This window comes from Haliotis cracherodii, unplaced genomic scaffold (genome assembly GCF_022045235.1).
Source record: "Haliotis cracherodii isolate W230 unplaced genomic scaffold, xgHalCrac1.p SCAF_7, whole genome shotgun sequence".
NCBI lineage: Eukaryota > Metazoa > Mollusca > Gastropoda > Lepetellida > Haliotidae > Haliotis > Haliotis cracherodii.
The window spans coordinates 4,915,305-4,929,669 of NW_027266330.1; the positions used below are offsets into that span (position 1 = coordinate 4,915,305).

The following is a 14,365-nucleotide window of genomic DNA, read 5'->3' on the forward strand; positions in this document are numbered from 1 at the left end:
TAGATAATTTATAAAGTAATCCTTTATGCCAGACTTTATCAAAGGCCTTGCTAATATCACAAAACACTGCCCTTACTTCTTTTCCATTGTCCAGAGCCTTTGAAATAAAATTATACAGATCTAATAATTGGTAGCTCGTGGAATCGCCTGGTATAAAGCCCGACTGCAGATTGCTCAGAATAATGTTGTCTTTGAAGAAGTTAAACACATGTTTATGGATACATTTTTCAAATACTTTTGCCAAACAACTTGTCAGTGTGATTGATCTATAATTACTGCATTCATTTACCTTTCCTTTTTTTTGTGAATTGGCAATACAGATGCCAATTTCCATTTTGATGGAAAAACAGAATATCTAAGTGACATGTTAAAGATACATGATGACGGGAAGGATATACTTTAAGCATTATAAATGAAGCAAACTTGTCAAACATAGACGTTGAAATGTCACATTATGATTATATCACAAACACGTTCACGTGTCAACTATAATAATACTACACATATGTAATGAAATTAAAACAATACGAAACATCTGAATAGTGTCATTACTTGTTATGAGAGCATAGCCAGAAGATCGACATAAGGTACCACAGTAAACAGTAACCATAAAAGGGTAAAACTGTACATATTTACAGGTAGACATCTTATGTAGACACAGTTCAAGTTGACATGTCAGTGACGCAAGTACAAGCTCGTAAGTCAAAACTCAGATGACGCGTGACAAACAGGCACGCTGCAGGACTGGCTCAAAGACATGGTGACGCTAATGCGGGTACATAGTACGTTCAGCTATTCTGACTTAGATTTCGTAAGCAGTGAAGGACAGTTTTGCACATAAAGATCACATTCAGATCACCCGTGATCATGAAGATGATTTAAACCATACAAAACATGTACCTGAATGTAGCCTCTCCGTCTGTGGAACAAATAATATTTAAATTTGAAAAGGATCTTAATGTGGAGTAATACAAACAATATATCGTTAGAAATCATTTGCTCGAAACATGAGAACAGTCAATGTAGCTCACCTGAGACGAGTATGTTAAAGTATGCACATGGTAGTCATAAACTTTACGTTTAATAAAAAACCCGTCTCCCGGGCCAAGTGCGAGAGTTATGTGTATTATTATGATAGTTGAATTCATGCGAATTTATTTTCTAAGATGTGTGGTCAATCGAGCTTTTAAATCATTTATTGAATTTATTTCTGAGTTCAAATCCCAAAAAGAAACATTGAACACATAGTAGATACATTTAACTAGAGACAGATGGTTTGTATGAAACTAGAGCGCAGCAAGTAAAGATGACATCTACCCAGTGGCAGTGACTGAGCATGGAGAGAAGTTATTAATAAAATATTTTGTTTGGCCATATACACTAACTTAGTCCAGAGCAAAACTAGTAAATGCAAACATTTAAATATGAAAAATGTTTTCTTCAGACGGCCTTCAAAATACAATGCACGGATATGAAAGTCACAAGGGTATCGTACAACGTTGACCTCTTCTACGGATTGTTCAATCCTCTAATTTGCACTCGTGTAAGGCCATGCTGGAACTATGCTTTCATTTTTAAGATCTGAGTATAGTAACCTACAGACTTGTACAACCATTTGCTACATTTTGATTTCATGTAACATTCTGTACAATGTCAATGTGTCCTCAACGGCATGCTGCATGGAGTATATTGTTATCTTCATCATCTTTGTGTGATGTGTCACTGTCTTTCCCAACAAGTAAGTCAAATACATCTTTATGTCCGCACGTAGCTGCTACCATTAATGCTGTTCTTCCATGTAAGTCTCTAGTGTTGATATCATTGGTGGTATTATCGATGACATATTTCACAATGTCAATGTGTCCTCCGCGGCATGCTGCATGGAGTATATTGTTATCTTCATCATCTTTGTGTGATGTGTCACTGTCTTTCCCAACAAGTAAGTCAAATACATCTTTATGTCCGTACGTAGCTGCTTCCATTAACGCTGTTCTTCCACGTACGTTTCTAGTGTTGATATCAATTGTGGTATTATCGATGACATATTTCACAATGTCAATGTGTCCTCCACGGCATGCTGCATGGAGTATATTGTTATCTTTATCATCTTTGTGGGATATGCCACTGTCTTTCCCAACAAGTAAGTAAAATACATCTTTATGTCCGTACGTAGCTGCTTCCATTAATGCTGTTCTTCCATGTACGTTTCTAGTGTTGATATCAATTGTGGTATCATCGATGATATATTTTACAATGTCAGTGTGTCCTCCATAACAGGCATAATGAAGGATAGTGTCTCCATCATTATCAGCTAATGAAAGAGTTGCTTTTCTAGCCAGGAGATACTCAAACACGGTTGTCTTCCCATGCCATGCAGCCCACATCAACGCAGTTCTTCCGTCGGTTCTCGTTCTGTTTATAAGGTTAGGCTCACGTGAGACTACGTACTTTACTATATCCATATTTCCCCCTTCACAGGCCATGCTAAGAATGTGATCCCCGTCACTATCCTTAAGTGTCATATCGCCTCCTTTTCTTTGGAGATGTTCAAAGACATCATAGCGTCCGTTCTTTGCAGCCAACATCAATGGTGTCAATCCATACAACCCTCGGGTGTTGGCATTTAATAAACCATCATCCATGATCTCGTTCGCGAGGTCCAGATTCCCTTCAGCACTGGCCTTATGGAGTGGGGTGTCAGGAATTTTCCGTTTCAGTAACCCTGTGTTGAAATAAGGATAGGATAAGATATATTATTGTCCATGCATACAGGGTGTTGTTGATAATGTCTTTCAAGCAGTTAATGCGATATCAAACGATGTTACAAAGAAAGAGTCATTAAGGAATTCGCGATTTCATAGTGATAATGAAGGGTTATTTAATGCTTCTTGGAGCATTATTTCAGTTACATCGTGGCGTTTGAACTCAATGTGGGAGCAAGCCCATGCAGATCCTAGTTGTTTACCAAAGCAATGTAATCAGGCAAATATGTGATGCGAATCGAAGGCCTGTCACTGTCAGGAAGAATGGACGCCTTTGGATAGTCAATTGTGGCGTGGTGACTGGGACACCCATGTCCCCGTATGGTCATATAACGTCATTGAAATGTTTTACCCTTAACCAACAACACCAATCTCAATCTCCATTTGAGGCTTAATATAATATCCATCATAAAGCAGGGTTTGTTTTTTGTTTTTCATCTGTGATATCACGGGACACGTGTCATGTTCCTCCTTTGCTCACTGAGGAGACAAGTACGATTTTGAAATATGAAATCATCATTACTTCATATACCTTCGACTTCTGCATCATCACTCAACAGATGGCGATGGGCAGACGAATGCATTGAGGTTTATCATCTATTGTTCCATTCATTTAGGCATTGAGTTAACAATACAATACAATACAGAATATAGGCATATCCTTATGGACTTGACCAAGTATATGAACACATCAGTCAAATTATTTAAAGGAAGGGAAGGATATACATTTGAATACCTGTATGTACTCACACACTATATATACATGTGGCTTTGTCTTTATTGCGAGTGATTTAGAGCGGATTCTCCTTTGGCAAGAATTTCAAGGCCATCCATTGAAATGGGCTAAGAAGGGGGTGTTAGGGGTCTGTGCAAAGGAGGTCCAGGTCGGTAAACTTCCTCTTGGCTAAATAAAAAGCTTATTTAGTGACAAACGCAAAGGACTGAAAGAATCGCACTGAAATATACCTCTTCTAATAAAAATGTGTTCCGAAGTCACTATCGTCCCGTGGGAATACATGTTAAGTTGATTTGAGCATAAATTCATCAACGACTTCAGTTAAACAAGTAGCCGCTAGGGGATAACAATACATTTCAGTGGCTTCCAAACCCATCTACGCATTCTCACTGAGCATATCTATGCCTGTATGTGTTAACTTAACATTTAGCTATGTAGAATGGCAGAGGCACAAGCAGTGTCAGTCCCAACCCCCGAAGATGTATATACCAGACCCTCTGCAACTGTGGCCACCAGTACATTGGAAAAACCCTCAGACCCCTCAACACCAGACTCAAAGAACATCGGATCTCTGTCAACAAACTAGACCTGAAATCCGCTATTTCCGAACACATCCTCAGAACCAGGACCGTAACATCATGTTGGAAGCCACCAAAATCCTGCGTACCACTAACAACAACTGGCGACAGAGAAAAATGAATAAAAACAATGACATCATGAGACATCAGCCAGCCATGAACCATGACCAGGGATCATATGTGCCTAGTGCTTGGGACTTATTGCTTGGATTTTTGTCAGTGCCAATTACCTAGCTGGCTTCCACTGCTTATTCCATTTCCTTTACCTATCAGTGCTAATTACCCCAGGCCTGCCTTTTCCTCATTGTTCATTGCTCTGTAACTGTCAGTGTTAATTTAGTCCTGGCTTCCAGCTGTCCATAACTATCAGCGCTAATTACTTTTAAGTGTTGGCTCTCATTGTATATTTCTAATCGCCTTCAGCTCCAATTATCATTTGATTTCCCTTAAGTTTCCTCCTTTTGTTGTCTTTTTACTTTTTGTTGTTCACACACACACACACACACACACACACACACACACACACACACACACACACACACACACACACACACACACACAGGCGCCGCGATTCGCTGTCCAGAGTTGCGTCCCTTGAACACGCCAGAAACCTATGATTGTAGGTTCGAATCCCGTTTCGCCCCAATTACGTTTCTAGGTTTGTCAGCACCATACCCGTGCTCGTGGGTTTCAGCGAAGTGGTAAACGACCTGCATCACTTCGGGCTTTCCTCCCACATTAAGCTGACACGCCGTGTATTAACTGGAATAATGTTAAAGGCGGCGTTAAACCCAACTCACTCACTGCCTCATACCATTCATCACCTGATGAAGGAGTAAACATTACAAAGCGTTTTGTTCCTCATGATAAAGAAGTTGACATCCATAAATTCTCTTCCTTAATCTTGACTTGACTAGTTGAATTGCCTTCTACTCTTGTCAATGTATAACAAGACTGTGATCGTCAATACATGGATTCTACGCTTACCTGCCATAGAGTCGTTCCTTTCCACACCTGTAAATAAAGAATACAAAGGTGTGTGTGAAAGGTTTGTGTACATAGCGTCATCTAAACCGTTTATATTAACTGCTATTGAATCCACACTAATTGTGCACGAACCGCACATTTGTCTTAGCGGATTTCTGAGCTAAATAGGCCTGAGTTATCTCCCTTAGATTATGACGTAATTGATGATAATTTAACTGGGCCCCAGTCTTGTCACAACGCAAAAGATATCGTTACGAGTGGATCCACTGTACACTCTCCATAGATCACAGGGAGAGACCAAACAACAATTTGAAAACAATTTAATACTGGCAGTCTAATCAAACTTCATCTTATACACAAACAGCAACAGCAAGTACTAATCACAATAAAAAAACAGGCTATCTTTATGCTTTATTGTTCCTTCATTTCCCAACAAGATCCATTGAATGTTTCACATAATCCATTATTCTCCATACTTTACACATTGCCGACATGGCACGTCAGTTTACACCTAATCCTGAACTTGGAACTGACCACTTTGTCTTCATCTGGCTTGAAATAGCCAAGATGCAATTGCGTAACATCAGGCTTTACTTGGTTGTGAGTACACCAGGGCTTACATATAGACAATGTGAAGGTGTGTTTTTGGTCAGTGTTAATCACTGGAAAAAGTCTACACAAGCAAAATAATATACTCAACAACAAAAGTTCCTGTGACACCAATATTTTAGTGTATTTTTCAAACAAGTAAAGCTTATACACATGACTCGATGCATCGAGGCGAGGTCAACCTTCAAGTGCAGATTTATATATTACGTCACCTGAGTTTGTCAAGGGGTGCATTTGGAGTCGAACGGGAGCATGAGGATAAATGTCTACTTTACTGCTGTTGAAAGTAAAGCCTATTGACAGTTATGGAAAACACCCCGACGCATGAACCCTCCCATGGCTCTAGCAAATTGGGAATATGACGGATGTATGAATATGTTGCTTGTGTTTGGATAATCGCAAACCAATTCGACAATGTTGAATGGACTTGTGGGGATTGAAGGGAGTGCTCTGAAACTTGTGTGTTTTGTGTTAATTTTCAACGTCAGGTTGTGATATATTTGAAGTTTGGGATGTGTCATGTGTTCTGTAATACTTTGCTAAGCTGGTGTTTCTTGTCACCTGAGATGGACCTACTGTATGGCCTGATGCCAGCTTCATTTCTGTACCCCGTCCTTCCTGATGTGCCGCCGCTTCTTGGTCTAGAATGCACGGAGAAGGTCGGCCAACTCAGAAACCGGAATGGTAATTCGCCTACGGGTATTTTCACGTCTCCGATGACCAGTCGGTTAATTATACTATATATGAACAGGTAGGCAAGTTGTTTGTTTTGTTTAAATTTTAGGTTTCTTTCCTTACCTTTTTATGTCTTATTTTTTTTAAAAGCTAGATTCAATTTATTTGGCTTACCATTGAACATTTTCAGAACCTATAAATACAATGTGTTTCATTGTAGATTTGCTGTGTCTTGGTTTCTTAAAATCTTGTAGGTATTTTTTTCTGATACGATTGTTAATCGAGTTTTAGTTTGGGATTGATCAGGAGCAGTCGCTTTGATCAGTGTCGGCGGCCACATCTGAGCAGGGTACAACATTGTGTTCATTCGCAATTGTCTTGGTGCTAGATTCCTCTTATTTCCGAAAACAAGGCATCTACGTTAGTATCGCTCAAAAAATAAATTTCGTTCACCTCAGTCATTGTACAGTATTCATTAAGTTATTAGTAGTGTAAGATAGCCATTCCATATCCAAAACATGTTACCATAAGGATAAGGATCCATTTTGTTTCATGTAGTAGCTAGACGACACCAAACATAGATGAAATCAAAAGTCAGATGAAATGTTACAAGACCAGGCTAAAATACTAAATTAATTATCGTGCTGATAAATGCAGGGATTAAAAGGAAAATAGAAAAACGAGTTGATTGTAATCACCGATCGATAATTCGGAAAAAACACGGAAAGTAGTTCCAGCATAAGTTCACACGATCAATTTCACAAAAAAAAAGGTTCCAATCGTGTGAACTTGTCTGTCCGTTCACAGGTGTGTGAACTCCAAATCACGTGACTACCCATTCAGCCAATCAGCATGAAACAGTGTAAACTAAAAAGTATGAAAGTATTTTCGTGTGAACATGCCCTTTAAGAGACAGGCCACATTCAGCGAATCAAATTATATCATTCTTTCGATACAAAAGCGCACATATGAAAACGATTTGTTACATTGTCGCGCTTGTAATATTTTTTATTTTCAATATTTTGATAAAGCGCTACAACGCGACAATGCGACAATTAATCAAAGTTATCACGTCACATTGTCGGGTTATCATTAGTTACAGTAACTGCGTATTTTTATAATTTTTATACAAAACATGATCTTTCATCAATGAGGACTGCGCCCAGGGATCGAACTCAATCACAACAATAACGCAAGCATTTGTCCGTACAGAGGGAGCTTAGCTTAGCTGAAGTTTGATGTATAACGAATCGGATTCAAATAAAGCAAAAACATTATTGTAAACTACGCTCTTGATTTACAGGAGGCTCTGTAATCGCCGCTTCGTCAAAAAAGGTTGGTTGGTTTGTTGTTTAACGCCGCACTCAGCAATATTCCAGCTATATGTCGGCGGTCTGTAAATAATCGAATCTGGATCCAATGATTAATATCATGAGCATCGATCCACGCAATTGGGATCGACGACATGCATCAACCAAGTCAGCGAGCCTGACCACCCGATCCCGTTAGTCGTCTCTTACGACAAGGTCAAAAAGGGATATCCTGAGTGAGTGACTATTTTTTTATCGCCGCTTCGAACAGTATTTTCGTAATGTCACGGCGTGTAGGCTTGATGAGAGAGTAAAGCCGGAAGTGATGTAGATCCAAAACAAAAACATGAACAGGATGAACCGGAAATGCGAACCCACGATCATAAGTTTCTGGCACGGCCAGACGCCACTATGCACAGCGAATTCATCGGTTGAGCGAGTAGGCGAGTTTGGTGCACCGCCGATTTGAACAATATTTCAGTTATTTCACAGATTATCAGCTTCCCTTAGTGATGTGTGTGCTTGGATTTGGACCCAGGATCATAGTTTTTATGATGCGTCTAGAAGACACAACTCTGTACAGCGACTCGCGCCGTCTAAAATGATAAGGCCAACCGTGTGCCCTTATCAATCTGATGAGATCAGTAAATAGAGATGCAAAGAATTTATAAAAAACGCTACAGACAATTACGATAGATGAAATAGTTTCTAAAGCAACGATGGAATGATGAGAAAAAACAACCCACATTGCCATTGGTACTTTTGTTTCAGAAACCATTGGCGTATAACAATTACCTCACTTGCAGTAAACTACATGTGTACACCATTAATAAACAAGCGCGACAATGCAACAACATTATGAGAATAAAAACAAGGTTTTTTATGCTTATTGAGTTTGTGTACTGTGCTAAAAAGGTAGGGGATATTATGCTTTGTGGTGAAACTACTGGAAAACACTGGAGATAATATGATTTGGTTGATTAGTTTTGTTTTTTGTTAGTTGTTTAACGCTGCACTCAGCAATATTACAGCTATATGACCGCGGTCTGTAAATAATCGAGTCTGGACCATACAGTCCAGTGCTTAATAGCATGAACATCGATCCATTCAATTGGGATCGATGACATGCATCAACCAAGTCAGCGAGCCTGACCACCCGATCCCGATAGTCGGCTCTTACGACAAGCATAGTCGCCTTTTACAGCAAGCATGGGTTGACAATATGAAATTGATTATTGTCATAAGAACATTTCCGACACTATATTAAACAGATTTAATCTAGAGGGAAGCAACATGATTGATCATGCGACATTTCTAATGCGCTGAACGTTTACATGCCACATGCATGTTGCAGGTGGGCTCACGTTATAATATTGTTGCCCAAACGCTGCATGTTTCTCCATCTAACATCAACACATTGTGGACCCGATTACACCAAATACATAACGTCGATGATCGACGCCGCTCTTGACTATCAATTGCAACTTCCGCCAGGGACATATTACTAGCATAAACGATGACAATAAGAAATCGGTTGCAAACTGCCACTCTCATAAGGGACCGGTTGCAATAGGCAACTGGTGTAATAGCACATACCCTGACTGTGCGAAATCGACTGCACAGATAGCATTTGCAAGTACGTCCACGTGTCAGTGTCATCCCTCAACTTACTGCACGTCATTTGAATGAGAGACGTCAGTGGTGTTGGGAACGCCAGCACTGGGATAATCGACTTTATGCTAATATCATGTTTTCTGAGGAATCAAGGTTCACTTTTGTCATAAACAACAGAAGGAATCGAGTTTGGAGACGACCAAATGAGCGTTTTATTGGTAGGCATCACAATGACTGGCCGAACTGCGGTCCTTTTTGTCCATGGCAGAGTCAAAGATTATTACTAACGGGAAAACATCATGAGATCACCAGTTAATGGCATTTGCACAACGTAATGGCCAACGTTTCATCTTTGAAGATGTTATAAATGAACCGTTATGCATGTGCTCATCGCATCAGGATTATGACTCATTCATCCAGCAGCAAAACATCCATGTCAAGCCATGGCCCCAACTCAGTCCTGACCTTTACCCAATGGAACCCATTGGCGGACGTGTACGTCAACGTCAATATTCATTCCCCTATCCCAACGAAATCGCAGTTGCTTCTAGAGTTGAGTCAACCAACACGAACAACACGAGCCAAGCTGACATCAGAAGCATGCCTCGAAGAACTCGTACATGTCTGGTCAACAGAGGAGGTTTTATCCGATATTAGCGACGCTGTTTGCAAAATGCAAAATTCGAATTTGACACCCGACCTATTTAACGAAGTGTTGTGCCACCATCTCATCACATAATCTATTCGAAACCAACTCGATCTAATCCTCCTCAGATATGATCACATGATATCCATTTTCCAGTACCATGTTGATCAGAATATATATCTTGATGATTCCCAATATCCCCTACCTTTTTGCCATAGTTTTTGTTATATTATATTATTACATTGAACTCAAATTGATCACGTAGTTGGTTGTAGATCTATGAATGAATGGAACGTAATGTATCTCTACTCTCACAATATATAGTGTTATTGAGCTACTCACATTAATGTAAGGTGACTATGTAACCTCACTCCAGTTTGAGCAATAACGTATGCTCACTCATAAATCTTTAGAAAATGAAATTAAAAGTGTTATACTTACTATTTCCGCTTCGACTGAAAAGGAAAAAAATCATCAAATTAAACTAATTACATGAACAAACAATAATTATATTTCAGATGCAAGAAGATGCAAGCATGTTGCAGTTGTATCTCTATGTATTGTTACTACCGCATAGTTACCACGACTTCAGTTACATTGCAAGCAATCACATACAAACAAAAACTAAACATGTTGCTGGGATAATTAGTTCTTGGTTATTGGATATGCTTTGGGATATGTAAAGCTTGTAACAGGTTCAGGTGCGACCGACATACATAAGCCCACTGGAGGCATTTAGATACATTGAGAGATAGGCCCATGCTTACCACACAGCCATTCGACCGATTTGAAACATGAAGACTAGCAACAGAACAATGATGACAATAAAAGGGACGAGTATCTTCCACAGAGGTGTTGTGCTGTCATTCCCCTTGGTTTCATGTTCTTCCCCTGAAACTATACACATACAATCAGTTAATAATTCTAAAAGAGCTCACTCCTCTTGGTGGTTATTACAAGATCGATAATAGCATTTGTGTCATTTAATTGATAAATTATAAAGAGATATGTTTCTTTCATCTCTTATCAACTGCATTTCCTTGTGCCCCTGGTTACCGCTTACTGGTAACCATGGATACTGATGCAATCATACTGTATAAAAACTTAAGTCCGATGTGTTTTAAATATCATTTGCCAAATGTATTGTATATGAGCTGTCACAACCAGCTGACAATTTTTATAGTCATGCCCGTTCGCACATAGACGGAACCAAGTCGCAAAAATGGCCACAAGACGGGCCGAGTCGGTATTCTGCTTTTCCCGGAATAACACGCGTTGGTCTTGCATGACAAAATTCATAAAGATGAACATCTAGGAACTTGACTACTGTATTTTACACAGTCCCATATGACGAGCTTCTGTCATTGCCCCGCGTAGTGTTAATTTTCACTTGACCTTAAGCTGCATGGATGGTTAAGGTACACGCATGTCAAAACGCTTAAAAATATGACAAAAGAAATGTTGGATTCGCTACTTGTGACAACAGATATATGAAGACTAAAATTAAGTGGAATGTACAGTACATCACTATTTCTTAACACAAATCCCTGTCAACGCATGGAAAGAAACCTTGACATGTATATGGTTTTCTACAACGTCAACATTTGTACGTAAGGGGATATACTAGAAAAACATTAAGAAAGAAATGTTAACTGGATGTTGTATCAACATACATCTGTTGATAATATACTATAGAAATATACGGCTTCTGCTGATTTGACCTCATTTTGTATCCTGGTCCTGTGTAAATCAAAAAGTATTCATTCGAGTTTTAACATAAGACCCAATAGCCTTTTGCCACATATGCCGCTGTTAACTTTATTCACTCACTCAATTTTGATTAAGTGTAGAAGTGTCATTGAAGAACATTTTTTTTAAATAAGGGGATTCGTCATCTGTCAACTTAGTTCTCTTACCTGCGCATTGCCATGTTATTAACCTATAGCCAGAGAGGAATTAACTACACTCCTAACGATCAGGGGGAGATAACTCGTAAACTATCTGACAAATTCTTGCAAATAATGGCTGGAACAATACGGCAGGTTACTGGTGACTCTTCTTCAATACCCTGAGAAACAAATTCATATTATGCCATGACATACTTTTGTCACTTGAATTCAAAATGGCGGAATTGGAGGACACGTACACATATTTTGTGTGATCAGTTTAATTACATTTTCTAATTCATACTTTCACAAAAATTCCCCGTTTCGCCATCTTTACAGCCCGTTGTACACGCTCCGTCTCCATGATTGCAGATGTTGTTGATACATTTCGTGTTGCATTTTTTATTGCAGGTATCGTCATACCAGCCTGGAATACATCCTTCCGAACAACTTCCACTGGTCCTGTCACAGTGTATAATGCCCAGGCTAGGTAAAATCCTACAGTGTTCAGAACAGTTTTTGTCACATGTATCTCCATATTTGCCCCATGGACATATTGGGTCACCTCTGACATCCAGCACTGCAACATAGCATAAACAAATATTGTGCTGATAATGTAAATGTTTTCCTATCGTGTACATTTCTAAGTCTGTAGTTCGAATGATTAAATATACTCAACAACTTAAGTTCCTGTGACACCAATATTTTAGTGTATTTTTCAAACAAGTAAAGTTTGGTTTTCAATATAGTAGTACATGTATGGAATCAAGTCACAAAAACGCAACTGCTACAGAAAAGCATGCATTCCATGGAAAAGTTGACTTTTATGCAAGCCCGATGCATGTCACTACCAAAGAATGGGTATAAAAACTTGTGCGTGAACGGGATTCCATATGCGTTGTTTACTGTTTAGCATCGTACTGACAACAACCACTGCGAGCCATTGGCAGGCTTGAATCAGGATCGAGTCAACGTGATGTAGCAAGACCATTTAACGTCCACAACGTTGGCAACAGACGAATGCAGTCAGAGACCATCCTCGGAGTGGCAAGTCACGTGTAACCAATAATGGACAAGACAAATGGATTCGAACAACACACCTACGAAATCGATACAAGCCAACAACAGTGACTGCAAGAAACATCCCTGGCCTTCGACGAATACCTTTACAAACCGTACGTCGCCGCCTCAGAGGTGCATGGATTGTCACCAGAAGACCCGACAGACGGCCCATTTTGACAGGAAAACACCGTCAAGCACGCCTACATTGGTGCAGACAGCGTCTACGCTGGACTGCCATGCAGTGGGGACAAGTTCTATTCACTGACGAGTCTCATTTTCACCTCAGCCACAGCGATGGACGGATTCAAGTGTACCGACGTCGAGGTGAACGTTACGTCAATCATTGTGTCATGCAAGAAGATCGGTTCGGGGGCGGCAGCGTTATGGTATGAGATGGGATTGGATCATAGCAAGACAGTGGACCCGTTTCATAGTGGTGGAGGGAAATCTCAATGGACAGCGCTACCGCGACGAGATCATCGGCCCTGTTGTTCTACCGTTTTTGCGTCGTCATGGCCCAGGCATTACCTTTCAACATGACAACGCCCGGCCTCATATTTTTCGACTTGTTCAGGATTCTCTTCAACAAAACAACGTGAATGTCATCCCCTGGCCGGCTCGCTCCCCTGATCTCTCACCATTCGAGCACATGTTGGATGAGATGGATCAACCACGTATTCCTCAGACACCCCAGGAACTTCGAAACATGCTCCAGCAGATATGTACAGATATCCCACAGGACTTTGTGCGACGCCTGGTCCTTTCCATGAGACGAAGATGTGTTGCTTGCCTCGCACCAGAGCCGGACACACACGCTATTAATTTGTAAATGGATATTTTGGCATGTTCATGCTTTTTATGAAATCACGCCTTTTCTGAAGTGAGTTTGGCAAATTAAACCATTTGAACACTTACAGGCGTCTTTTATCTGTTGCAAACCGAAATTGTTTCAGATTTGGTAAAAAACATAACTTTGCATTAAATCATATTCAATGTCACAGGAACTTTTGTTGTTCAGTGTATATTATAATTTCCATTTATTAGATCCAAGAATACGCGTAGCTTACTTTCAAAACGAGAACATAAAAAAAATATTTTATGCAGATATTAAGTCATGTTATGTCACATTTTATAACGAAGCTATTTGTAAATAGACACACTCACCGAGTATGATATGTAGTAAGATAAACATCAGTACTTCTGCTCTTTTCGCTGTAGCCTGCAATGACACATTGGACATCCTACAGAGGACTACCCACTTTATTGGCATTGATTTGTAAACTAACATTGATAACCAAGCGAAATGATTAGGAATTTGAAGCGTTATGAACGATTATGAGAGATTGACACAGTGTCAGGGCATTGTTTTCAATATTGAACATTAACATTTTCTGTTTGTGATTTTCATCAAAAGAGATGTTATTTAAATGGTAGTGGATAGCAGTGGATTTCAGACTCGGCACCCCAATACATGGATCCAACATTCTGGTATCGATACTG

At 39.7% G+C, this 14,365-nt stretch overlaps 1 protein-coding gene across 1 annotated transcript; it reads right to left on the minus strand.

The window, feature by feature from the left end:
• Positions 1–1,664: 1,664 nt before the first annotated feature.
• On the minus strand, positions 1,665–14,105 carry LOC139447992 (putative ankyrin repeat protein RF_0381). The gene is made up of 5 exons (XM_071229491.1): positions 14,030–14,105; positions 12,108–12,383; positions 10,690–10,814; positions 3,220–3,238; positions 1,665–2,722 (listed from the first exon to the last, which is right to left on the minus strand). The coding sequence occupies exons 1-5, from the start codon at positions 14,103–14,105 to the stop codon at positions 1,665–1,667; spliced, it is 1,554 nt and encodes a 517-aa protein (XP_071085592.1).
• Between the last annotated feature and the right edge of the window lie 260 nt (positions 14,106–14,365).

Bases quoted from the DNA above. Each gene is read 5' to 3' on its own strand.
- LOC139447992 (XM_071229491.1), bottom strand. From the start codon at position 14,105: ATGTCCAATGTGTCATTGCAGGCTACAGCGAAAAGAGCAGAAGTACTG. The intron at 12,384-14,029 runs GTGAGTGTGTCT...GCTATGTTGCAG, and splicing joins CTTACTACATATCATACTCG to TGCTGGATGTCAGAGGTGAC. The intron at 10,815-12,107 runs GTATGAATTAGA...GTATGTGTATAG, and splicing joins AACGGGGAATTTTTGTGAAA to TTTCAGGGGAAGAACATGAA.